This window comes from Salmo salar, chromosome 24 (assembly GCF_965601325.2).
Source record: "Salmo salar chromosome 24, fSalSal1, whole genome shotgun sequence".
In the NCBI taxonomy this organism is placed as follows: Eukaryota; Metazoa; Chordata; class Actinopteri; order Salmoniformes; family Salmonidae; genus Salmo; species Salmo salar.
In genome coordinates, this window is record NC_138314.1 from 22584927 (window position 1) to 22611160 (window position 26234).

At 44.3% G+C, this 26234-nt stretch overlaps 2 protein-coding genes across 6 annotated transcripts in view; one reads left to right on the top strand and one right to left on the bottom strand.

Moving 5' to 3' along the window:
* The window catches only part of LOC106585560 (calcineurin-binding protein cabin-1), a 75946-nt gene extending 59868 nt beyond the window's left edge, over positions 1 to 16078 (bottom strand). For 2 of the 5 annotated variants that reach the window (XM_082968587.1, XM_082968586.1), the window contains exons 1-27: positions 15888 to 16078; positions 13550 to 13599; positions 13229 to 13321; positions 13007 to 13120; positions 12766 to 12900; positions 12424 to 12604; positions 12137 to 12266; positions 11890 to 12039; positions 11388 to 11695; positions 11065 to 11242; positions 10841 to 10977; positions 10530 to 10747; positions 10305 to 10377; positions 10003 to 10190; positions 9647 to 9781; positions 9282 to 9473; positions 8780 to 9022; positions 8520 to 8673; positions 8302 to 8417; positions 7971 to 8132; positions 6051 to 6257; positions 5608 to 5759; positions 5192 to 5453; positions 4787 to 4957; positions 4189 to 4278; positions 3463 to 3614; positions 3216 to 3319 (exon numbers count right to left, since the gene is read on the bottom strand). In XM_082968587.1, the coding sequence (XP_082824713.1) occupies positions 3216 to 3319; positions 3463 to 3614; positions 4189 to 4278; positions 4787 to 4957; positions 5192 to 5453; positions 5608 to 5759; positions 6051 to 6257; positions 7971 to 8132; positions 8302 to 8417; positions 8520 to 8673; positions 8780 to 9022; positions 9282 to 9473; positions 9647 to 9781; positions 10003 to 10190; positions 10305 to 10377; positions 10530 to 10747; positions 10841 to 10977; positions 11065 to 11242; positions 11388 to 11695; positions 11890 to 12039; positions 12137 to 12266; positions 12424 to 12604; positions 12766 to 12900; positions 13007 to 13120; positions 13229 to 13321; positions 13550 to 13552 (4048 nt within the window). In that variant the 5' untranslated portion in view covers positions 13553 to 13599; positions 15888 to 16078. Of the gene's footprint in view, positions 1 to 3035; positions 3320 to 3462; positions 3615 to 4188; positions 4279 to 4786; positions 4958 to 5191; positions 5454 to 5607; positions 5760 to 6050; positions 6258 to 7970; positions 8133 to 8301; positions 8418 to 8519; positions 8674 to 8779; positions 9023 to 9281; positions 9474 to 9646; positions 9782 to 10002; positions 10191 to 10304; positions 10378 to 10529; positions 10748 to 10840; positions 10978 to 11064; positions 11243 to 11387; positions 11696 to 11889; positions 12040 to 12136; positions 12267 to 12423; positions 12605 to 12765; positions 12901 to 13006; positions 13121 to 13228; positions 13322 to 13549; positions 13600 to 15887 lie in introns of all 5 variants that reach the window. The other 3 variants (XM_082968585.1, XM_082968583.1, XM_082968584.1) reach the window with 2 other exon arrangements.
* A 529-nt stretch (positions 16079 to 16607) lies between these two features.
* LOC106585566 (neurofilament light polypeptide) lies at positions 16608 to 21129 on the top strand. The gene is made up of 5 exons (XM_014171935.3): positions 16608 to 16719; positions 18162 to 19393; positions 19768 to 19892; positions 19991 to 20304; positions 20422 to 21129. Exons 2-5 carry the CDS (start codon positions 18326 to 18328, stop codon positions 20628 to 20630), a joined length of 1716 nt encoding a protein of 571 aa, XP_014027410.1. The 5' UTR covers positions 16608 to 16719; positions 18162 to 18325; the 3' UTR covers positions 20631 to 21129.
* Positions 21130 to 26234: the final 5105 nt, after the last annotated feature.

Here is a 26234-nt window from a genome sequence, read left to right on the forward strand (position 1 = left end):
ACAAATTGTGTGCACAAATGTGTTTACATCCCTGTTAGTGAGCATTTCTCTTTTGCCAAGATAATCCATCCAACTGACAGAAGTGGCATATCAAGAAGCTGATTAAACAGCATGATCATTACACAGGTTCACCTTGTGCTGGGGACAATAAAAGACCACTCTAAAATGTGCAGTTTTGTCACACAACACAATGCCATAGATTTCTGAAGTTGACGGGAAGTGCAATTGGCATGCTGACTGGAGGAATGTCCACCAGAGCTGTTGCCAGATAATTAAATGTTAATTTCTCTACCATAAGGCACCTCCAATGTTGTTTATGATAACATGTCCAACCAGCCTCATAACCGCAGACCACATGTAACAACGCCAGACCAGGAACTTTCGATGGCCACTGGCATGTTGGAGAAGTGTGCTCTTCACGGATTAATCCCGATTTCAACTGTACCAGTCAGATGGCAGACAGCATGTATGGTGTCGTGGGTGAGCGGTTTGCTGATGTCAAAGTTGCGAACAGTGGCCCATGGTGGCGGTGGGGTTACGGTATGGGCGGGCATAAGCTAAAGACAACTAATACATTAGCATTTTATCTATGGCAATTTGACTGCACAGAGATACCGTGAAGAGATCCTTAGGCCCAATTTTGTGCCATTCATCCGCCACCATCACCTCATGCATGATAATGCAAGGCCCCATGTCGCAAGGATCTGTACACAATTCCTGGAAGCTGAAACTGCCCCAGTTCTCCATCCATGGCCTGCACACTCACCAGACATGTCACCCACTGAGCATGTTATGGAAAACTCTGGATCAGCGTGTACAACAGTGTGTTCCAGTTCCCGCCAATACCCAGAAAGCCTGATCAACTATGTGAAGGAGACGTGTCACGCTGCATGAGGCAAATGGTGGTCACACCAGACACTGACTGGTTTTCTGATCCATGCGCCTACCTTTAAAAAAAAAAGTTACCTGTGACCAACAGATGCATATCTGTATTCCCAGTCATGTGAAATCCATAGATTAGGGCCTAATGAATGTATTTCAATTGACTGATTTCCTTTTATGAACTGTAACTCATTAAAATCTTTGAAATTGTTGCATGTTGCGTTTATATTTTTGTTCAATATTTACAACAGCATTCATTCAATGATACTGTATCTTTTCACTCATGGCAAATATTTGTTTTTACCCCTTGACGTCTTGGCAACAATGTAACAAACATAGTAAACAATGCTGCAGTGAATATCATCTAAATTATGGGAAACAGAAGCAAATTGTACATTATTGTATGTAGCCCTATGTTTCTATAAGTGAAAAGCCTTTCAACTTTTTTCAGGAATATGTTATGCAAATATCTCATCCTAATTTCCCACTAAGTACAAACAGACACACGCACACTTTTTTGTACGTGATATTTTCACATGATCGCGTCCCCTCTGTAAAATATGCTCTTAAAAATGGTCCATAAATATAAACACAGGTTTAGTGCACTGAGATTTGGTGCATTTTTTATCCACACTTTGGTGAAGCACACAATCATCTCACCACCGGCAATTGGGAGTTCAGAGTAAACTGCTTTTGTCTCCCATCACACTACTGTTGTCATGCAATGCTAAGTGCTAAAACGTAAATGCACGGATGCAACTTTGCTTAACTGATATATATTGTTTGTAATTCATTTTGAAAAGCTGACTCCCTTATACTGAAGGATCTCGAACCATGCTGTTATATTGTATGACAATATTGTCTGTATGTGGACAGTGTAGGTCTAGTAAAGTAGAATCATTGAAATGACTCTTTACAAGGTGACTGATTCCCCACACTCTTTTAAAAGAGAACAATAGTGTGTACTCTAAATTCAGCCCCTTCTCCCCTTTCCCTCCTCCTACTGACAGGTCTGCTGCTACTAGTAAACCAGCCATCAGTAATACTAATACGGCACTGCAAAACAAGCACTAGACTTTGGATTAGTAATCCAACTGCACTCACAGTAACAGGCACAATTCTGAACCATGGTTTTTTGTTTTCAGATCCTGTCTCAGTACAACTACCAAACTTCCCTTGACACATATTTGTTTAAAGACAAGCTTTTGTGTCTAGAAGTGTCCAGTCAGTGGGTGACAATCTTCAATTTAGCTCAGTTTTTTCAAGTGAACATGCAGTGAGATGCTATTAAAGAGTACTGTGAGGTACCTCAAGCAATTCAGCAATTGTTCACTAGGATCAGGTAAAACCTCTTAATGGAAACCTGGCTGTGTCTTGTCTGTGGCTCTGGGATTGTCACAGCGGGTCTAGAGTTAACAACACACTAAAAGCCTGCTGTGTCCAGGACAGACCTCTACTTTACTGGCCATTACCCCCAATAAAGACACCATAGCTTACAGGGAACATATTGGCAACCAAGTCTAATGTGATAGCCAGCAAGCCTCTTGCATTATTTTCATAAATAATTGCCCTGCTATAATTATTTGACTAGTAAGAACAGTCATCAGAAACACCTGATGAAATCAAAAGAGCATATGATAAAATCAAAACAGGATCTATTCTCAATTTCTTCATAAGAGGCGATGAGAAAATGATCTATGCAGGGACACAAGGTCTCCTGAAGTTGCAACTGGTGATGTCATCAAAAGGAGAAGCAAGGGAAATGGGAAAGAAGGGGGGGGGGGGGGGAGAGGGTGACAACCACAAAAGTCTAAATATTGACTATATATATATATATATATATATATATATATATATATATATATATATATATATATATATATATATATATCTCAACACACACACACACACAAACAGGCCTGGACGCTGTCTGCCAAACTCAACCTTCACACCTGTTTGCCTAAACTAAACGCTGTTGCTTTTATAGTGCAGTAAAACAATATCCACATATCCTGAGATGCCATATTGCCCATTTTACCATGATATCCCAATCACCCAGTGCATATGGGGTCCTTACTGGAACCAGAGCCATTATCATCATAGTGATGAACCTTCTAACCACCACTACTCCACAGCCCAGTGAGATTCCTCACCCAGGCCAGTGAAGGAAGGGCCCAGAGGCCCAGAGGCAGCGTCTAGGACTGGGACTGTACCATCAGCCTGCTGCTCCTCCTCATGCTGCTGCTGCCACGTCTGCTGCTGCCTCCTGAGGGTTTTACGTTTGACGTAATCGTGGTCAACCGGAGTGGCCGTGTAAGGTGGGGATGTCAGACCTGCAGCGTTGGAGGGGAGGGAGGCCCCATGAACATCCGCCGCAGCGCACACAGACGACACAGAGCAGTGGGAGTCCTCGTCCATCATGAAGAGGGGCTTCTCCCTGAGGTGAGAGAGAAGGGGATAAAACAAAAGGTTGGACCAGAGTGGGGGAATTTCATGTTTTTCTTTTGATTTGTAGGCGAGTCACAGAGCGAGTTTCATAACAAAGAGCATAGATCCCAGGCTAAGTTTGAGGCCCCTCACTTTTCGTGGGACCTGGGCATGCTCTTCTCTTCCCCCCTGGCGAAGGGTCCGGTGGCTGCCTCAGCCAGGATGTTGAAGAAGATCTCATGCTCCAGGTCCGGTTCCTCAGCCTCCAACAACTTTAGGATGGTGGCACTCAGACGGAAGTACAGCTGGGGGAGAGAGATGCCAGAGAGTCAAAGGGATGTATTAAGATGAGGTATACTCTCTCTACATATCTATTATAACACAAAAAGGACACTTACATGTAATTCCTTCTAGATCAGTGTTATTCTAACTTTTTCAGGAGTTACCCCATTTTTTTTTACCAGAATTTCTGCGGACACCATTCCCCCCACCAAAAAAATGTAATGACCCCACCCCAAATCTAATGACACAACCTTATAAAATCGGCAACTTTCGGTTTTTATATGTCAACAAATAATCTTCAATTTATTACATGTTCATCTCATATAAAAATGAAAAGAAACTCAACAAAAAAAAACATCTAATTATCTTTCTCAAAACCTTTCGTATATTGTCCCATACAATACTCTTAATTTTATTTTTGGGGGCGACCCCACTGCAGTTCTCCCGCGACCCGGACTTTGAATACCACTGTTCTAGATGAATACAGCAATAAACTGTATTTTGTTTAAGTGGTTGCTTCATGTGCAAAAGCACAACTGTATGTTATGGCCCAGTGGGGACTGGAGCTAGAAACCCTCTGGTCTGAAGCGTGTGTACCTCCAGGGCCTCCATAGCCAAGTCAGGGGGATTGTGGTAGTGTATTTTCCGAGGGTATCTGGCAGCCTCCTCATGCAGATAATGTGCTGCCTGCGTGGGAAGAAAAAGAGAGGAGAGACACACTGCTCAATCTCATCTGATGGGTGTTACACACAATGAAACACTGGTTACCATAGTCAATAACTTGCAATGGTCAGATATCAGCCTTTCACACATATTGCTTAATAAATTGATGACATCGTGTTAGACTTGTTATAACAGAGCAGCAAAACACACTGCAAAAGACGAACTGGAAGAAGAGAAAAACAAAACAGAGATAGACAGTGATTCGAAGTTATAGAATGGAGCTAAACAATTGAAGGACCGGGTCTGGAGAGGTGAAGAAGCAGTGAAGGTAACAGGGAAAGACATACAGACAGAGCTGCATCATCTGACCTCTAACTTCCCAGTTTCCCCATCACTCCCCTTCCACCATACTGGCCTCCATGGACATCCCTACTCCTTTGAGCCCTCAGACTCCCCCAGTCTGTACAAACCTAGTCTGCAAGGCAGACCTATGAATGAATTGAGTCCACAGATAGTGTCCCCTGCTGTGCACCTGTTTGTAGAGCTGGACGTATTCCCGGGGTGGCTGCTTTCGTTTCTCAGCTATCTTCCCCAGCATGTAATGGATAAGCCACTCTTCCTCATCACTATCCCCCTCACACCGAGACGCCCCTTGGAAACACTGGGACGACGTCTCCAGCATTGTATCTCTCCTCTCCTCCATCTGCCCCCCCCCCCCCCCCACACACACACACACACACACACACACACACACACACACACATTATATCCAATACTGTCAGCAGTGATTTCCCTCCCCTAGACAGATCAATTCACTAAACAATCAATTCAGACACATGATGACCGGAAGTGACAAGGTGTGACATCCTTTAGTTTAGAGAAGTACAACAGAATACAGTGCATATGAGTATTCTATACACTGGTCTGTCCACTGCACCTGTTTGACAACCTCAGGGGGCAGCTCGCTCCTCCACTGTTTGACTTGACGCGAGGCGAAGGAGTGCAGGGCATAGGACATGGTGCCGTACTCGATCCACAGAGCCAGGTTGGAGCTGTTGATCTCCAGGGCCCTCTTAAAGCAGTTGAGCACAGCCAGGGAGTGCTTCCAAATGGGGCCATCGCTCTTCAGCTCGTTGGAGTTGAGCTTGTCCTGGATGCGGCTGGCCCTCGCCAGTGCCATGCCAGCCCAGGAGTCAAACCTACAACCATAGAATGAATCATGCCAAGGGAAAATCATCAACATCACACCATTTAGAAATCACCTTGAAGGTAAAAAAACATATATTCATGTTGAGTTGCTTAAAATGTTTATACTATAACAACAACAGAACTGTAGCAGCGAACAGAACTGACCTGTTTGGACAAACACAGATGTCATGCATATAGAACTTGATGGCCTTGGACTGCTCCTTGTTCTTGAAGTGGTAGTCAGCCAGGAGGTAGAAGATCTCATTGACCACAGGGGGTGCTGGAGCGCCCCCCTCAGGAAGGCAAGGTACTGGCTCCTAGGTGGGAAGAACCACTGGATGATCTCCTCATGATCTACTATGCTGATACGGTCAGGTCTGACATCAGTCTTACAGATTCAACTAGAATTTTATACATATTAAGTATTCCATTTGTAAACCAGACATATATTTGAATGTATAATATGACTTGTACAGTGTCATGACCTATAATGAATGGTCATGACGTGCTGTATAGGCCTAAAACATTCTCCATGGCAACATGTAAAGCCAGGTTGAGGCGATGTACAGTCAATTAGCATTTGTGACTCATAAATGCACTGTACTGACCTTCCCAGCCGTGCCCTCGATGTAGGCTGACACCTCGTCCATGGTGAGGATGGGAGTGTCACTTCGGGGCACAATGCCAGAGATCCTCTTCAGCAGGTTGGCAAGGTCAGCAGACACCGTGCTCGTCTTGTAGCTGTCAAACTCAGGCAGAGTCTTGGGCTTGAAGTACTGGAACATGAAGAGGGCGCTGCTCCACAGGAGTTCCACCTGCACGCCATAGAAAGGCACATTTAGTTTTGATAAGAAAAAATATTGTATTGTACTGTTAAAAAAAATCTGTATAATTATTATATTATATTATTTTAACGCATACATACACTATCTTTCACAAGTTTGGGGTCACTTAGAAATGTCCTTGTTTTTGAAAGAAAATCAGTGTAGACATTGTTAATGTTGTAAATGACTATTGTAGCTGGAAACAGCTTATTTTTTATGGAATATTTACATAGGCGTTCAGAGGCCCATTATCAGCAACCATCACTCCTGTGTTGCAATGACATGTTGTGTTAGCTAATCATTTTAAAAGGATAATTGATCATTAGAAAACCATTTTGCAATTATGTTAGCACAGCTGAAAACTTGTACTGATTAAAGAAACAATAAAACTGGCCTTCTTTAGACTAGTTGAGTATCTAGAGCATCAGCATTTGTGGGTTCGATTACAGGCACCATACACATGGTTAGCAGATGTTAATGCGAGTAGTTCCGACCATGCAGTAATATCTAACAAGTAATCTAAGAATTTCACAACAACTACCTGGTAACAATTCCACAACTACCTGGGGCGGCAGCGTAGCCTAGTGGTTAGAGTGTTGGACTAGTAACCGAAAGGTTGCAAGATCAAATCCCCGAGCTGACAATACAAATCTGTTGTTCTGCTCCTGAACAAGGCAGTTCACCCACTGTTCCTAGGCTGTCATTGTAAATAACAATTTGTTCTTAACTGACTTGCCTAGTTAAATAAAGATTAAAAAAATACACACAGAAGTGTAAAGGAATGAATAAGAATATGTACATAAAAATATATGGATGAGTGATGGCCGAATGGCATAGGCAGGATGCAGTAGATGGTATAGAGTACAGTATACATATGAGATGAGTAATGTAGGGTATGTAAACATTATATAAAGTAGCATTGCTTAAAGTGGCTAGTGATGCATTTATTATATCACATTTTTAATTATTAAAGTGGCTAGAGATTTGAGTCAGTATGTTGGCAGCAGCCACTCAATGTTAGTGATGTCTGTTTAACATTCTGATGGCCTTGAGATAGAAAAACTGAAAAACAGCTTCTGACTGAAACTTGGTGATTCCCTCTAGCATGAGAAGGGACTAACAGCACTGGCTGGTACTTTCTTAAGCAGATGCAGCCAGATAATCAATCAAATTAAAATACCCTGAAAGTACATAAATTGCTTACTCATGTCTTGACCTGTTCTAGTAGAGTCCTTGGGTCTTATGGCTCGGATGACCAACCAGTAGTTAATTAGTCGGGGTTTGCATTCATTAGCTAATTAACCTGGTCCCTTAGGAGCAGTCTATTCATCATGCAATTACTGCATATTAGTTACACTACAAGCCAGTCCCAGTGTGTAAACAACCTCATGACGGATTGACAGCCACCTAGTAGCCAGTTGAACATATTACATGATTTAACACGATTTCCATTAGCTTATCCTCCCTCAAAACAATAGGACAAAACCTGACAGAAATGTGAATGGCGTTGAAAGGTAAAGGACAGTCAGTAATACGACATGAAAGGGATACTGTTGGATTCTGGCATTCTTGCTCTGGTTCTACTTACCCAGAGTCAGATGAACTCGTGGACACCATTTTTATGTCCCTGTTTGCAGCGTAAGTAAAACAATGGCTTGAATGCCAGATCTCACAGTATCCCTGTAAGAGGGCTGGGTGTTTGACCTGTTGAGCAGAGTGCTCCTCTAGGTAGCGGGCCTTGCTCTTCTTGCTGGGGTAGGCGTAGAGGCAGTAGAAGCACTGCTCCAAGGCCATCTCCAACTCCTCTTTGTAGGGATGGGTGGCCTCCGCTTCAGAGGCAGCCAGCTCTTTCTCCAGAACACAAACCTGAACATGAAGACAACACTAGTAACGTTCTATCCTGATTAAACTATGAAAAATACTTTGAAAGCAATTAGAAACTACTTAAAGCCATATCATAGGTAAACAAAACAGAGGGAATTAACTGAGCTGACAGAGGACGTCCACACAATCGCAGCCCTGCTGACCAACTCACATAGAACTTAAGCAGAGCGCCGTCTGATTTGCAGCACCAGGAGCGGCGGCCCAGATACTCATGCGCCGTGTTGAGCAGCATCAGGGAGGAGGGCAGCATGGGGGTGTTAGAGTCTTCTGAAGAGGGTCACAGGGAACAAGTCATTTTAGGGCTTCCAACATGGATTTAAAGAGGACATCTTTGCAGTTATGAACATGATGTACTCCACCACCACATACCTTCATCGTCCCCTACTGATATGTGCTGGCGAAGCAGGCAGTTGAAAGCAGCCTCCTCGTGCTTGATGATGTGGTACAGGAGAATCCAGGGCAGGACCGAGGAGAAATTAGGCTCCTTGGGATCATCTGGGATCACCATGATGCAGTCAATCAGCTGGAGACAAGACACACAACAAATTTGAATATGATTTTCTGTTTCCAAACACACTCTGTGTCTACCAGATACATTAGTGTCAGTGTTTCCCCGGTGTGCATCTGACCTGGATGAGGTTGTTGGCCAGCCGGGCCATGCTGGTGTAGCGGTTGACGTTGCTCAGGAGTTGAAGGTCCTCTGTGAAGCAGACCTCGATGCCTCCCAGCAGCGTTGTGATGGTGGAGACCCATTCCTCTTTGGCCGAGTGAGAGCTGGCTGGGACAGCATTGAGCTGCTGCAGGGCTTCATTCAGGGCCACCTCGGTGCACTCCAGACACTGACGGTAGTCCTTCTGCTTCAACAGGGAGTTCTGGGGTACAGAGGTGCCGAGAAAAGAGGAAAAATGTCATCTATCTAAAAGTGGCTCAATGGCTATCTATTGTACATGTCATCATGCTCATAGAATGTACTGACGTGATAAGCAATAACAGGGCTTGTCTTTTTCTACGTCGGTAGCACACTGATAAGTAGTGCCATGCCAAACAGAGAAAGACTTCTTAAAAAGAGGAGACTCATATAAAAGACAGCGAACAGAGTACATCTATTGCTGTATGAATCCAGAAGCTAACCTGCAGCAGAAGCAGCTGGGCAGGCCTCTCAGGAACAGAGCTGACAAACTCCAGAGGCTTGACCCGCCCAGAGCCATAGCTGAGGGTGGGCTGCAGCAGCCGCACCACAGACTCATAGTCCCCAGACTCAAACAGACGCTGGATCTCCTCCAGGGACTGACAACGCTCCAGAGACTTCAGCTTCTTATCAATCTGTCAATGATATTTGGAGAAAGAAACTCTTTCTGATGAACCAGACAACTCAAAACCACAGGGGACCTACATGCTCTAACGAGATGGTTGGACAAAATAATAGATCACATGTGAGGGACAAGTGCATGTTATTCAAATAGGGTATTTGTGTGCTAGTTTTACTGGTCACTGACCTCCTCCACTGAGATGGCTGCATCCACACGCAGGTTGGGCAGGTAGATGGTGTACTTGTCATCTGTGGTCCGTGCACGACTCTGCAGCATGTCTGTACACACATCATAGCTCTCCAGGGCCTGGTCCATGTCTCCCTGTAAAAAGACAAGCACACAAAATAAGACTTATGTTATGAATCACATCAACAGAAAATGTTGATCAGATTCGATTCAATGATTAAGAAAAATCAATATGTGAGATTTATTGGGAGAGGGGTCAACTCGGTATGATGCAATAAAAAAATATGTAAGCGCTAAGGTAAATATGCAAAAGAAAACAGGGGTAAATGAAGTTACAGGATGAATGTTAAGGTTACCTGCAGGGCCAAGAAGCGTGCCTTGAGCCAGTAAACACGTACCACCACGGCCCTCCAGTTGTCCTCAAACAAGTACCGCTGTGATGATCCCAAGGCCAGCTGTAACAGGTCCCCCTCAAAGTGCTGCCCTGGGAACTCTGCTTCACACACAACACTGCTCTGGCCCCCACTGCACTTTCTCGGCGACCCTTTACAAAAAGAAAAAGTAAGGAATATACCAATATGGTTATTCAAAAAGAAGCCAACCAATATGGTTATTTCATAAAGGAATACCAAAGTAAAGCGATCTGTTTGACACATACCATTTTTGCCTTTGCTGTGAGACCATTGCTCCAACTGAAGCTCCATACATGATAGGCTCATCAGAAACATTTCCTGCACATGAAACACCAATTACAACTCATTTACAGACAGATTGACAGGTGCAATAGGTGGGATGACAAAACATTGGTAGTTCAATTTAAAACACTGTTGATGAAGTAACAAATCAGGAGAGAGTCACAATAGATCACTTGGCTGTCCCATACCCGTATGTGTTGATTACTGCAGTCGCGGAGCAGAGGGTTGGGCAGGCCGCTACTGTGCTTCCTCCAGCTGTGATACACCTCCAGCACCACTGCAGTCAGCCCCCGAGGCCACTCCACCATGAAATTCTGACCCACCGCTTTCAGATAGCACATCATCAACTCTAATATCCCACCATTGCTCATATTATTGAGCAGGAAGTTGTGGACATCCTCTTGTTCTGAGGATGAAGAAACACAATGTCATGTAAATCCTATAAGATGTTTGACATTAATGCATTTGAGTCATGTAGAGGATTGTATAAGACATGTACCTGATTCCATGTAGTCAATAGAGTCTAAAAGCCTGTCGATGTTGACATAGTCCAGCTGGGAGTCCTCATTAACTTCACACTGAGCTTCCAGGTTACTCAGGCTCTCGTCATCATCCTCAAGGTCAAACTTCTTTAGTCTGAGTGGAACAGGAGAGCCTCATCACCATCCAAAACAATATATTTGCATTGCGTTGTTATTGTTCCCTTGGGGTTCATGACAATACCTGGATGGTAGGTATTTGAAAAGCAGCTCCTGGAAGTCGATCTTCTCCTCCTTCTTGCACTTGGTGTTTCTGACCCGAGCTGAGCGGCGCTTGGCAGTGTCTCCGCTGTCCTCCATTGTGCGTCTCCTCTTAGGGGCCTTCTTCTCCTTCTCCTTCACAGTGAAGGAGGTTTCCATAGCTGTGAAGGCACAAATTGACATTTAAACAATACATTAATTATCAGAGCATACAATAAGCCATTCTGAGACAATTTGTTTTGTTGTCTAAATGCTTGCAAATCAATGGAATTGACATGCTAAATACGATGAAAAGAAACAACTGACCAACAGAGGGGGCTGTAGTTGTAGTGACCTCTACCGTCTGGCTCTGTGTGATCTGAACCAGAGGGCTGGGCTGGGACAGTGCTGATGGCTCAGGGACAGGAAGTGGAGGCAGGGAGGAGCTGGGGCTGCTGCTGGGGATGGTCTGAATGTCACTGACAGGAGGGCAGGGCTCAGGAGGCAAGGCCCGGAGGCAGTTGGGGTCGCGGTACTGGGACAGGTCAATTCTGCGGCCCAGGCTTGGGCGTGGCGGCTCGCAGGTGGTCTGATGTCTGTACATGGCAAGGAGGCTCTCTCCAACATTCTTCCACCTGAGAATCATAACAATGCTAAATGCTTTGTCAATTAAAACAATCCTATCGTTAATCAAAGTGAAAAGCAAGGGAGTAAAACATGTATTTATTTTTTGCAGTTAAGTATTCACAGCAACTGTGTATCTTGTGAAACTACAAGAGGAGAAGGGGCGTCCACCTGTCAAAAGATAAGATTAAGTGTGAAGACTCACGAGAAACAGCGGATGGGTTGGATTAGGACCAGGTCTGGTTTGGGTTCCCGGGCAGAGAGAGCCTGCCTGCGCCGTCGCAGATCCATCGCCTCCTCCACAATGGCCTGGGTCTCCTCCTCATCCACCTCCACATAGTGAATGGACATGTCACTGCATATGGAGCATGGGGACAAGATCAAGACCACATGGACTGCTGTATGAAAGCACACATTTAGGATAAGTAAACAGGTGGGTAGAAGGGCCGTACCACTTCAGGAACATTTGCATGGAGTCCCTCTTCAGACAAGGCTGTTCTTCAAAGATCTTCTCCTTCAACACCAGCCCTTTGGTGTAACAATGATCCTTTTCCAGGGCTTTGCAGATGAAATACAAACAGCCTGGAAAACAGTATGATAGATAATTATCCCCTTCATCATTTTTGCACACCTGGACCACCCCTAAACATTGTTTTCAAATCAACAGTTCTAAACAGTAAGAAATATGATTAGTCCTTTGCACAGTGACAGAGGACAGACATACAGAAGAATGACTCACAGCTGTAGTCACTGAGTGTGTAGAGAACAGTTATGAGGTTATCCAGACAGGGCCAGTGGTCTGGGTTACATTGCAGACCCTCCTCAAAGGCATGCCGCGCCAAAGGAATGCGCAGCAGTCGCACAGCCACCTGACCAATCTTGTACCACATGTTCACATCTGTGGAATCCAGCATCACAGCCTGCGAGAAAACATATACTGTATCTACAGGTCACATGGACTTGAACAAATTTATTGTGTACACTAAACAACATTTAGTCTCCCGCTAAGACGTACCTTACCCCTTATTAGTTATATGGTTTACTGATACATAAGTTATGTAACCTCTTTGGATGAGTTTACCTCCAAGTAAAATTCCATGGCTGTCTCCAAATCATCCCGCAGCGCAGCCAAACTAGCCAGGTTTTTGAAGGTAGAGTATTTCAGCATCAGCCCTGGATGCTTAAGACCCACCTTTTGGTCGTCCGAGGGCATTGCCTGTGAGAGGCATGACAACATGTTAAATCATATAAAGGGTTATTGTGCAGGATCATTTCAATAAGACATGCAGTGAAACACATCGAGTCTCTGAAGGGAATGATACCTCTTTGAGCAATGGGGTTTTGAGGAGTTCATGATAAGCCTTGGCAGACTCCTCAAACTTGTCATGCTTTTGAAGATCTAATGCTTTATGATACAAAGCAAATGCCTCTGCTTCCTGTAGAGGAAAAATTGGGAAATAATTCAGAACAAGCAAATATCTACGTTGAAAGCAAAGTTTAACCAAATGTGGTTAGTGTAATGAGGCTCAGCAAAATTACCACACCTGAGCCTCCTTAGTTCGACTCTTTTTAGTTTTCAGAGGGTCTTCAGACTCATCCGCTGCGGCTGAGGCTGCATTTAGTGCTGCAATCCGGATCTGAAGAAAATGAAATATTACATTATTGGCCAAAGACATCAAGGTGCAATACAAATGTGAGAATTGATGGTCCTGTGAAAAACTGAACATGTGGTACTGGTACAGTATATAACTAGTTATTTGACTACCTGTTCAGGAGAATGCATAGGGCAACTACTTCATCGCTACTACTTTGGAAGTTTTGGCTATTTGTATAGGATTGTTAGGATGTAAAATAAAGAAACAAACCATCTTTGAGTCACGCGCCTACAATGGCCATCAATTCCAACTGTGCAGACCTACAGACAAGATTGTAAACACAAACACAAATGATATTGGATAAACATTGCTGCAGGAGATGCAAGTTAGCTAACTGTATGTACTGTAACGTTACTCTTTAGTTGAAATAGTTTTTCAAGACAACTGCAGCAATGTTAAGCAAAAGATCAATGTTGAAAATATAAGTTAATAACATGAAGTGTATAGCTAGCTAGCAAGTGAATGTCAGTGTCAGAAATTATCCGACATCCGATCCTCGTTTGCTAAGTCAAACGACACCGCTGGTCCTGCTCACACTGCCCTACCCTGTGCTTTGACCTCTTTCTCCCCTCTCTCTCCAGATGAAATCTCGCATCTTGTGACGGCCGGCCGCCCAACAACCTGCCCGCTTGACCCTATCCCCTCCTCTCTTCTCCAGACCATTTCCGGAGACCTTCTCCCTTACCTCACCTCGCTCATCAACTCATCCTTGACCGCTGGCTACGTCCCTTCCGTCTTCAAGAGAGCGAGAGTTGCACCCCTTCTGAAAAAACCTACACTCGATCCCTCCGAAGTCAACAACTACAGACCAGTATCCCTTCTTTCTTTTCTCTCCAAAACTCTTGAACGTGCCGTCCTTGGCCAGCTCTCCTGCCATCTCTCTCAGAATGACCTTCTTGATCCAAATCAGTCAGGTTTCAAGACTGGGCATTCAACTGAGACTGCTCTTCTCTGTGTCACGGAGGCTCTCCGCACTGCTAAAGCTAACTCTCTCTCCTCTGCTCTCATCCTCCTAGACCTATCTGCTGCCTTTGATACGGTGAACCATCAGATCCTCCTCTCCACCCTCTCCGAGTTGGGCATCTCCGGCGCGGCCCACGCTTGGATTGCGTCCTACCTGACAGGTCGCTCCTACCAGGTGGCGTGGCGAGAATCTGTCTCCGCACCACGTGTTCTCACCACTGGTGTCCCCCAGGGCTCTGTTCTAGGCCCTCTCTGTCATATCCTCACATGGTCTCTCCTATCATTGCTATGCAGACGACACACAATTAATCTTCTCCTTTCCCCCTTCTGATAACCAGGTGGCGAGTCGCATCTCTGCATGTCTGGCAGACATATCAGTGTGGATGACGGATCACCACCTCAAGCTGAACCTCGGCAAGACGGAGCTGCTCTTCCTCCCGGGGAAGGACTGCCCGTTCCATGATCTCGCCATCACGGTTGACAACTCCAATGTGTCCTCCTCCCAGAGTGCTAAGAACCTTGGCGTGACCCTGGACAACACCCTGTCATTCTCTACTAACATCAAGGCGGTGACCCGATCCTGTAGGTTCATGCTCTACAACATTCGCAGAGTACGACCCTGCCTCACACAGGAAGCGGCGCAGGTCCTAATCCAGGCACTTGTCATCTCCCATCTGGATTACTGCAACTCGCTGTTGGCTGGGCTCCCTGCCTGTGCCATTAAACCCCTACAACTCATCCAGAACGCCGCAGCCCGTCTGGTGTTCAACCTTCCCAAGTTCTCTCACGTCATCCCGCTCCTCCGCTCTCTCCACTGGCTTCCTGTTGAAGCTCGCATCCGCTACAAGACCATGGTGCTTGCCTACGGAGCTGTGAGGGGAACGGCACCTCCATACCTTCAGGCTCTGATCAGGCCCTACACCCAAACAAGGGCACTGCGTTCATCCACCTCTGGCCTGCTCGCCTCCCTACCTCTGAGGAAGCACAGTTCCCGCTCAGCCCAGTCAAAACTGTTCGCTGCTCTGGCACCCCAATGGTGGAACAAGCTCCCTCACGACGCCAGGACAGCGGAGTCAATCACCACCTTCCGGAGACACCTGAAACCCCACCTCTTTAAGGAATACCTAGGATAGGATAAAGTAATCCGTCTACCCCCCCCCCCTAAAAGATTTAGATGCACTATTGTAAAGTGGTTGTTCCACTGGATATCATAAGGTGAATCCACCAATTTGTAAGTCGCTCTGGATAAGAGCGTCTGCTAAATGACTTAAATGTAATGTTATGCTATGTGGCTAGCTATCGATCGTCTAGGGCAAAGATAGGAGAAAAGCTGCAAAACACCGACGATAACCCTATAGCTAGCTAACGTTAGTGATACCCTTGTAAAAAAAGACTTGACATCACAATCTGATAGAAAACTAACCGATGTGAGGTTGTTGATTTGATGACAAAAATATATAGTTGCTATTCTTATTCCATCCTGACCCGAATCAGTCTCAGTAGCTAGCTAGCGCGGTACAACTAGCTAGCTAGCTAGCTAATTTCGGTGTGCATCACTTGCACCTTTTTGTTACTAGCCACTTACCAATCCTTCCCAATCTCATCATTCCCTGCATTGACCAGACTTGTTCGGTAGTTTGACAATCGAACATATATTTGGAGTCTGCATCAATATGATACAATATTATAAAGCCAGCTAGCTGTGAGGGTCTTCAAAACTTTGACACTCCTTTGTTGTTGTAAATGCACCAGAGAGCTCGTTCACTCTGCATGGGGGAATGATCCGGTGACTAGTAAAATCGTGGGTTATTGGACAGCCTAATACAGGGCGGGTTCGAAGCGCCAATCATAAGATCTGATATTCAGTTGATTGTCCGCAATTGGTGCACGGCTCTGTTTACGTCATTTCATTTAGGGCTTTTATTCAGACCCCCGGCAACCCTTCTTTTAAGTATTCTCGATAGACTTTATGTCTATAATTGAATCTCTGAAATGACTAAATAATAAGAAAAGCTGTCTACACTCCAATATTATAATATTATAAATGATTTTCTAAATAAGTGTCATCGTCACTTTGCGTATGCTTTTATGTTCTTCTCAATTATTAAACTCCATAATGCCTGTCTGTTATATTTGATAACAAAAATAATAATAAAAAATACGATGCCTTGCAAAACCAGTTTACCCAAATATAATCTATTATATTGACAGCATAGTCGACTGACCGCTCTAACAATGCAAATAACAAAAATGGAAACCAGGCGGGAGGAGGCGAGTTCAGATGGGACCGTTCTAGCCAATGAGAGGGCAGATTCGCGTGTGAACAAAGTTGCCGGAATGCCACGTGCGTCCACTTATATCAGTGCATTCATAACAACTCGAACATTACGAAACTTCTATTCGATCAAATAAGCCTGGTAACAAATTTGCAATTACATTTTTTGTTGCCCAAAATCGACACTTTCATTGACAACTTCGTGGACCTATTTTCGTGGAAAGATTTGGGGCGGAGTAAACCCTCTCGCTTCGCCTCTTCTCGTTTACCCAATGGCAAAGATACATAGGAGTCACGTTAGGTTGGGGCAATGGGTATCTTTGTCCATGGTTTACCCATAATATTTGTCTCAAACCAGAGTAGTAAAGCATCTTTGGTGGGGTGTGGTGGTCTCTGTCACCAAGGCAAACTGATTTATGTAGCAGTAACCTGTTTTGGGACTATAGGGCTGGGACTACAAGGATGCTTGAAATGATGAATTACAGTAGTGATTTGTATTAGCTGTAAAAACCCTGAATCTCCATCATCAATGCTTGATTACCCGTGAACCTGGTGTGAGAAATGGCATGGTATATCTACAGCATAATCTGAGTACATGTTTTTAGACAATTTAGACATTTTTACAAAAATATCATTCACAACACTTAATTTTCTTGATAAGGCTTCCCCTTAGTGGAACTTTAAATATACATCAGTTAGATCTGTGAGCGCTTGTATGGTATATCTGGTGCCTAATCAGAATTTTCACAAAAATATCATTACATTCACAACTTTAAATTGTCTTCATAAAGCTTTCTCAAGACATGAACTTTAAATAGACATGAGTTAGAAGTTTGAGAGCTGGTATGGCATATTTAGAGTCTGAGTAGCTAGATAGAGGGAAACATCTTTAGATGATTCATCTTTTTTCCCAAAATATAATTACATTCACAATTTTAAATTGTCTTCAAAATGCTTCCTGAAGCTGTGACCATTGTGTATATATTGTTTTGGAGTCTGTGCGAGGTTGCATATCTAGACAAGAGCCTTGTCTGAATAGCCAGTTACAGGAAAAATTTTGTCGAAAATTCATGGGATAGCCCAAATGGGTTTCAAACCCAGAAACCTGCAACTGTCAGTCCAGTAGTACTGTCACCATAAAGCCTGAACTAAGGGCTACATAAAAATGGCAAAGGTTTTTAATACTGATGCAAATGTGCAGCAAAAGCTAAACTGATACAAAAATTAGGTTCAAAATGAGTCACTCTGCAGTGATCTGGACTCACACAGTTGTAGGGTAGTGGCAAAATGGTGCAGTGCTGTGTCATTGTTGGCAAAAGTCTTGCTCCCTCAATTGCCAGCGCTGTAGTTTAAAGCCTCTGCAGTCACCTGATGCACTGCTGAGATTTTGTTTGTTTTTAGGGGCTAATGGTAATATTTGCTATTCATCGTGTTTCAGAGAGATAGATATGCTTCACAGCTAAATGTATATTTTGTTTTCTCAGACTGTCCTCATTGCCCTCTGTCTCTCTCCACTGCTTATCCCCGCCCCTTATCACTGCTTATCCCCGCCCCTTACATCTCTCTCATTCCCTTCCTTAACAGCTCAGACTTGGCTGGCTGACGCTGTCATTGATCCCTGCTGTCAGTGCTCTAAAAAAAGGTTTGCGTCACAGTCATTACCAGCTCTATAAAAGATACAGTGATGCAGATTCCACTGTGTCGACCCAGCAACCCCATTACGGTTAGAGCTGCCTGTTTCGCAAGTCATGAGTTCCATTGCTTACGACCCTTACTTTCCCTCCTCTTCCCACAAGAGGAGGGTGATGCTGCGCAGTGGAGGGTATGGAGACAGTTCAGGAGGGATGGCATCCAGGTCGGTGTATTCCAGCCACTCTGCCCCCCTCTCATACCATGGGTCATCCCGGCTGCATTACCCAACATACAGCCGTAGCTCCTCCATGCTGCTGTCTACCCCCAGATCTGCTGCCACTGCTGAACTCAACATCAGCCAGGCGGTGCAGGTGAGCACTGAGTTCAAGGCCGTGCGGACGCAGGAGAAAGCCCAGCTGCAGGAGCTGAATGACCGCTTTGCCAGTTTCATTGAGCGCGTCCACGAGCTGGAGCAGCAGAACCAGGTGCTAGATGCTGAACTGCTGATCCTCAGGCAGAGGCATGTGGAGCCCTCCCACCTCAGGTCCCTGTATGAGCACGAGATCCGCCAGCTCCGTGCTGCTGTGGAGGAGGCCCGCGATGAGAAACAGGCTGCTCAGAACCACAGGGACCAGATGGAGGAGGTGCTGCAGAGTCTGCAGGGACGTTATGAAGAGGAGGTAGTGAGCAGGGAAGAGGTGGAGGGGCAACTGATGGATGCCAGGAAAGGGGCGGATGAGGCTGCTTTGGGCCGTGTTGAGCTGGAGAAGAGGACGGAGACGCTGCTGGATGAGTTGGCCTTCCTGAAACGTCTCCATGAAGGGGAGATAGCTGAGCTCCAGGCCCAGGTGCAGTACAATGCCCAGGTGTCCGTGGAGATGGAAGTAGCCAAGCCAGACCTGTCTTCAGCCCTCCGAGACATCCGCGTCCAGTATGAGAAACTGGCACATCGCAACCTCCAGTCAGCCGAGGAATGGTTCCGCAGCAAGGTGAGTGTGATGACAGAAGGCACCGCCCGCAACACAGACAACATTCGCAATGCCAAAGAAGATGCCGGGGAGTACCGCCGCCTGATCCAAACACGGAACCAGGAGATTGAAGCCTGCCGTGATAGGAACCAGTCCCTGGAGAATCAGTTACAGGAGGTAGAGGAGGAACAGAGTGCTGAGATCGCAGCCCTACAGGTCAGTGCCAGAGCAGCATGAATGAAAAACATATGATTTCTCATAAAAAAATGGCACGTGTCTGAATATCTGCATTAGACCCTGCTGAGCTTAATCCTTCAGACAAATGTACACAATATTCTACACAAATGCGGTGTAATGCATCCGTTAAGTCAACAAGGTAAGTTTTGGACTGTAGATTACATGTACAAATAATTTGATAATGATGTGTATTGAAAAATTGTCTACACTAGAAAATAGTGCCCAGTTTGTATAGTATTGTGTTAGAGTGCCTCCTTATTACTTAAAATGTTTTTATTTCATAGTTATTCCACAATAAACACTTTATTAATCATGTTACACCATTAACAGAATAAAGCATCTCTCCAAAACAGGAATCAATTGGCCAGCTGGAGGACGAGTTGAGGACAACCAAGAATGAAATGGCTCGGTACCTGAAGGATTATCAAGACCTCTTGAACGTTAAGATGGCTCTGGACATCGAGATCGCAGCTTACAGGTCTGTGGCTTATAAAATTAGATCAGCATGTTTTGTGCCGTCTCTCGTTATCTACATGTTATCTACATATCTACTCTTTGTATCTATTCTCTTTCCAGGAAGCTGCTTGAAGGGGAGGAGAATCGCTTCAGTGCAGTAGGACCAGGGGCAATGTCCAGTGTCTATTCCCAAAGCCTGTGTGTTGCCCCATCCCGCAACCGCCCCATGTTTTCCATGCAGTCCAGCCTGAGCTCTGGTGCCCCCTACCTACGCATGTATAGCTCATCATTCTCCTCTGCAGATGAGATTATAGCTGCTAGTCAAGCACAGCCTGCCGAGTCAAGTCCTCAGGAAGAAGAGGAGGAGGAAGGAGAGGAGAAGGGAGACGAGGAAGCAAAGGAAGAGGATGTTGAAGAAGAGCAAAAAGAAGAAGGTCAGTATTGTCCAGAGTTTGAATTAATGTGCTTTCAAAAAAAATCGTCAAGGTTTTGAGTTGTCAGGTTCCATATCTGCAGCGGATAGCAACTAATCACATTATCTCTACCTACAGGTGAGAATGGAGATATGAAGGAAGAGGCAGAAGAGGAGGCTAAAGAAAATGGAGACGATGGAGGAGAGGAAAACCAAGAAGGTAGAGATGGAGAGGAGGATGGAGCCAATGAAACAGAAGAAGGGCATGATAAGGGAGAAGAGGATGAAAGCAAAAATGAAGTAGAAGTGGCAGAGGAAAAAGAGAAGCCAAAGGACAAAAATATTTAAATCAAGATTCTGATGAATGACACATTGATTGTCCCATTTCGAGGTGCTCTACAAATAGATCCATCAGTTCAGTACAATCAATCAGGAAACCATTGTATACAGCAGAGGCCTTTATGTTTGTGTGCAAAGAGGTAGTATGGCTGTACACTGAGTGAAGCAAAACATGACAGTGTATGCATGTGTGTGCCAGCAAGGCGATAAATAATAAAAAGCAATTACCTGTATATGAAATACATTAAAATAAATGCAATATGAGTGCTCTATGGGTGAGAGAAATGAGATAGAGAACGTGTGGAGTTTTGTGAGCAAATACTGTATTGTATTAGCCTGTGAAATATTTGTTTGAAAAACCTATGTGCATTTCTGTCACCACAATATGCATATAAGAACACCACTGTGTTCAATATACTTGATTTTCAATGCCTTAGACATATTCTGAGTGGGATCAATGATGTACAGTACTGAACACAAATAAAGACTTGAAACATGTCCATCTGAATACATACTTTTCTGGTATTATTGCGCTATTGAATTCAGTCATGAAGTTGCTACTCATTTTCCTGACTATCCGGATGAGTCAGCAATAAGAGTTTGGAAATGGATATACCTAGACAGTTGTACAACTGAATGCCTTCAACTGAAATGTGTATTCTGCATTTAACCCAACCCCTCTGGATCAGAGAGTTGCAATTATCGTCTATGCCTTTGGCACCTAGGGAACAGTGGCTTAACTGCCTTCCTCAGGGGCAGAACAACAGATTTTTACCTTGTCAGCTCGGGGATTTACGATCGAGCAACCTTTCAGTTAGTGGCCCAACACGCTAACCACTAGGCTACCTGCCGGAGTGTATAGATAATAGCATTGGTGATTCAGGGTGTTGTGTGTGTGTGTGTGTGTGTGTGTGTGTGTGTGTGTGTGTGTGTGTCTCATAAGTCAGAGGGTCCTTTCTGTCCCATTATCCTCTTTCTGTGATCAGTGAGCTGACAATAGTGTTTTTCGTGCTGGCTCACTCTCCTTCACATCACTGGCCATAAATTAGAACCTCTACGATTCAGTTAGCTTGCTGCTGCACCAAAGGATCTGGCCAAATGTCTACCGATGGAGGATGCCAGCAAAAAAGCAATTCCATTAGAGAAACACAAGAGGGAAGTTTCACATTAAACCTGGACAGGGGATGGTCTGTTTTATGCAATACCCTCTTTTTGCACCACCTGTGTGGTGGCGGAAATGCACAGCCGTTCATACACATGCAGGAACATTGCATACATACTGTGGGCTATGTGTGACTTGTTGCTATTCATATCAAGTTGAATTTTGTGGATGTATATCCCCAACAAGGAGAACACTTGTTCTTCCAAAGATATAAGTTTTACTTGACAGGGATGCAGAGAGAATGGCTTAATTACTGCTGTGGCTATAAATCTTCTGAGTGTTTGGCTGAAGTTTCCCGTACATGGCATAACTCACACTATATACAGTACACTAATGTAGGGTAACAATTGGACTACAGATGCAGCAGGGCTCTGAAAATGTAACTTCGCAGTAGAATTGAGGAAAAACACCTTCAACAAACACTATATTATAGTCATATATATTATTAGAAAGCCAACGCCCCAAACTCTGCAGCTGCCACCTCCCTCTTTTCCCCTCTCTATTTTCCCTGTCCTCAGCTCACCCCATCCTCTGCAGCTACTCCCTCCATCCCTCCCTTTTTTCCTCCAACAAAAGAGAGGGCGTTGCAATGAGAGAATTAAGAGACTGCATGTGTATCAAACTGATACCAGCACAGATTCTCTATATAAAAAAGACAACAAAAAGGGAAGTTAAGAAGTTGGGCTCAACTTGTTGTTTTTGAAACTCTGCCTTCTGAAGGATGAATAGTCATTTTAAAGCAACCAGGGTAGCCATGAGGGAAATGTACCTCAGCAAACATAACAAGTCAAAACACCACCTGATTCGCTGTTGGGAAAACAATGTTAATGTCACGTGTTGTATTGTGTCTATACAGTAAAACATTTTTTTTTTAAGGAAACCAAAGCCCATTCTACTGTATGTCATACAAAAGGTCTGTAGGTGATATTGTACAATAAACACAAGTGAAATGTATGTTGCTGGGATCTTATGGACATTCATTGTCATTCACAAAATGGGCTTGAGAGGACTGTGCATAAGTCTCGCAACTGATCTGCTACCCTCTTGCGGAGAAACAAAGTATTAGGAGGGGGTTGTCCACCCTTGCCCCCCCTTGAGGCCTTCCAATAATGAAAAACATGGCATTTTGGGTATATGAGAAATAGACAGCATTCAAGTTACCTATAAGAAAAACATTTTTTTTTTGTACATATCATTTCATATCAAATATATTTTGTTGGATTTTGAAGTTTAAGTAAGTAGCACCAACCTTGTGGATGATCATTTCGGTCAAAAGCATGGAAAATGTCCTCTAAACATTTGGGGAACCTCTCCAGTACTTGATGATTGGACACATTGAAACCCCACACCTAGAAAACGTAAATACTACAACTTAAAGAATATTCCCCGAAAATACCTCATTCACCTTAGTTGACAAAGCCATTTGCTAACATTAATGTATTTCAATACATGTTGACAAAATTACCAACCTGACGACCTTTAAGAAATAGATCAGTCGATAGTGCTGGTGAAATGTTGCTGTGTCCAGGGTTCCTGTGATGCCAGGGAAACCCTGAGTGATCAGCTGCCCATCAGAGTCCTGCAAATCACTGGAGCAACAGAACAAAATGCCCTTGAGAAACAAACAGCAGCAGGTTATAATGTTCTTCAATCTTGCATGCTACAGTTCAATTTGACAGAAACCACACAGAAATGTCTACATGGCAAGCAATCCGTGTTTAATTATGTAAATTGGAATGAAGCTTAATGTTTCTTGGTCAGGTGATATTATATGAGGGTTCACCTTCAAAGGGGCAATCTGCAGTTGCTTCATACATTTTTGGACTTCTGAATTAATGACATGTACCCATTGATTCTTGAAGAATATAACTTAGAAATGCCTCATGATAAAATATACGCTTGTTTCAATCCAATGTTTGCAAACAAAGTCAATGTAAGCAAACACTACATAGCCTCAAAATATGGTTAGAACTATAACTTGACATCATGGATGGTCAGTCCTTGAATCCATAGATAGCTCTGTCTATGAATTTGACAGTGGTTACATTTCTCCAGCCCTATCCCTCAGCTTTTTACTAAAACGGGTAGGGAGGGCGCTTTGTTATTGTTTCAATTGCTGATTGCCACTTTAAAGAAGTAGACCCTGTCATGGTCATGAGGTGGGCATCTACTCCATCCTGAGGAAGCCCCTTCCAACCCTGCTGCACTACTCCTGGGGTCGCCTCAGCGAGGTCTGCCTCTGCGGTTGTCACTGGGCACCCTCCTCACCCAATCAAAGACAGTGTCAAAGGAACCCTCACACTGGCCCGAAAGAAGAGAAAAATGGGTGTTATATAGTGTGTTTGGTATTCTCCCAGTATACTCCCAGTACACATTACCTATGGCCTTGTATGGCCTTTCGGTCCTCCCAACCCATCTCCATAGGGCTGTCATTGGGGTACAGAGAGTGCATCACAGAGTCAGGGGAAGAGAGGTGGGACAGTCCCAGTACATGTCCTGTCTCATGCAGCAAAACCTGCATTTAAAACACAAAGCTAAACATTCTGAATTTCACATCACACTGAGAAACAAATGTGTGCCACGTTGAGTGTGTAGAGCCTACTGTACCAACAGCAGATTGACCCCATGGTTGGATAGAAAAACACTGTAGACTTCATCATCATCCAGGTGGATCTGTCCTGGCTGGGCTGTATGTGCAACCTCTCCTCCTGTTCTATCGAACAACAAAGGACAGCCCAGGTGACGTCCTGAAGACGGAGGGTCAGAAACACAAAAACACACAGATCAAAGGGAGGCTGGTCTGAGCCATAGAGATAGATAGAGGACTCATGGATATAACGTTTTAACATGGACATTGCCATTGAGTGCTTCCACCATTTTGAAGTAGTCAACTGGGTGGGGATTCCTATGAGTTGAGAGCAATCAGCCAATGAAGAAGAAAAATGTACTACTTTAAAATGGAGATAGACGCAATGGCGCTGCCCATGGGTCACAGACGCTATAATGGCACAGATACAAAGATGAGTAATCTATCTATTGCTATGTTCTGAGCACATCTCTCACAGGAATGAAGAAAATATAAAAAAGTAGATTCAATATGTAAGCACTATGGAATACAATAAACTTGGGGAATACCAACGGCTATGCATCATACAGTAAAATTCAGAGCGTGTCTGTAAAACCTGTGCCAAAGCCCAGGAGGAAATCAATCTCTGCCCCAGGAGAAGTAGGATCCTCCTGAAAAGAGGCTCCCGAGTGGCACTGCGCTCTAAGACACTGCATCTCAGTGCAAGAGGCGTCACTACAGCCTGGTTTGAATCCAGGCTGTATCACATCTGGCAGTGATTGGGAGTCCCATAGGGTGGCGCACAATTGGCCCAGCGTTGTCTGGTTTTACCTGTGGTAGGCCGTCATTGTAAATAAGAATTTGTTCTTCACTGACTTTCCTAGTTAAATAAAGGTTAAATAAAAAGGAGAGGGGAGCTACCTCAGCCCATCGCTGGAGGGCCAAAGCAATCACTTTCCGCTGCTGGACAGGCAGGTGGCTGCTGAGGCCCTCTGATAGCAGGTGATACCTGAGCCTGCGTTTGGCATAGCCCAGCCTGGGCATGGGGCCCAGGGATCCACCTGAACCCTGAGTGCACTTCTGTCACTGGGACCTGAAAACATGATATGGGCTTGAACCCACAGCTGGATCCTCACTACTCATATGTATTTTAGCCTCCTTGGTCCACTGGAGAGGTGCTGAAACATCCTTGGGAGAAGGGATCATATAAGGGATCACTGGTGAACTCCTGGTCTTATCTTGGAACAGATGGTTGGAGGACAAGAGTTGTTTTCTGATGCAGATGCTGTAGTCCGCTACCTTGTTGACGAGTAAGGAACAGACCAAACAGTGTTTATAGCTCAAGCAGACTTTACATCCCAGCAGCAATATCTTGCGATTAGGCCTGTGACATGAAAATAGAAGGGAAAATAGACTTAATATACAATGAGTGTACAAAACATTAAGAGCACCTGCTCTTTCCATGACATGACGCCGCTGAATCCAGGTGAAAGCTATGATCCATTATTGATGTTACTTGTTAAATCCACTTCAATTAGTGTAGATGAAAGGGATGAGACAAATTAAAGGATGATTTTTAAGCCTTGCGATAATTGAGACATGGATTCTGTATGTGTGCCATTCAGATGGTAATTGGGCAAGAGAAAAGATTTAAGAGCCTTTGAACAGGGTATGGTGGTAGGTCCCAAGCATACCGATTTGTGTCAAGAACTGCAATGTTGGTGGGTTTTTCACACACAACAGTTTCCTGTGTTCCTTATGTTTGGTATGCTCAGTATATACTGTAGTTACACATCACCAAAATCCACATGAATCCATTTGGTAGACTAAATATGAAAACACCAATAGTTAAGTACTATTTATCTCTATTTGACCCACATGTCAA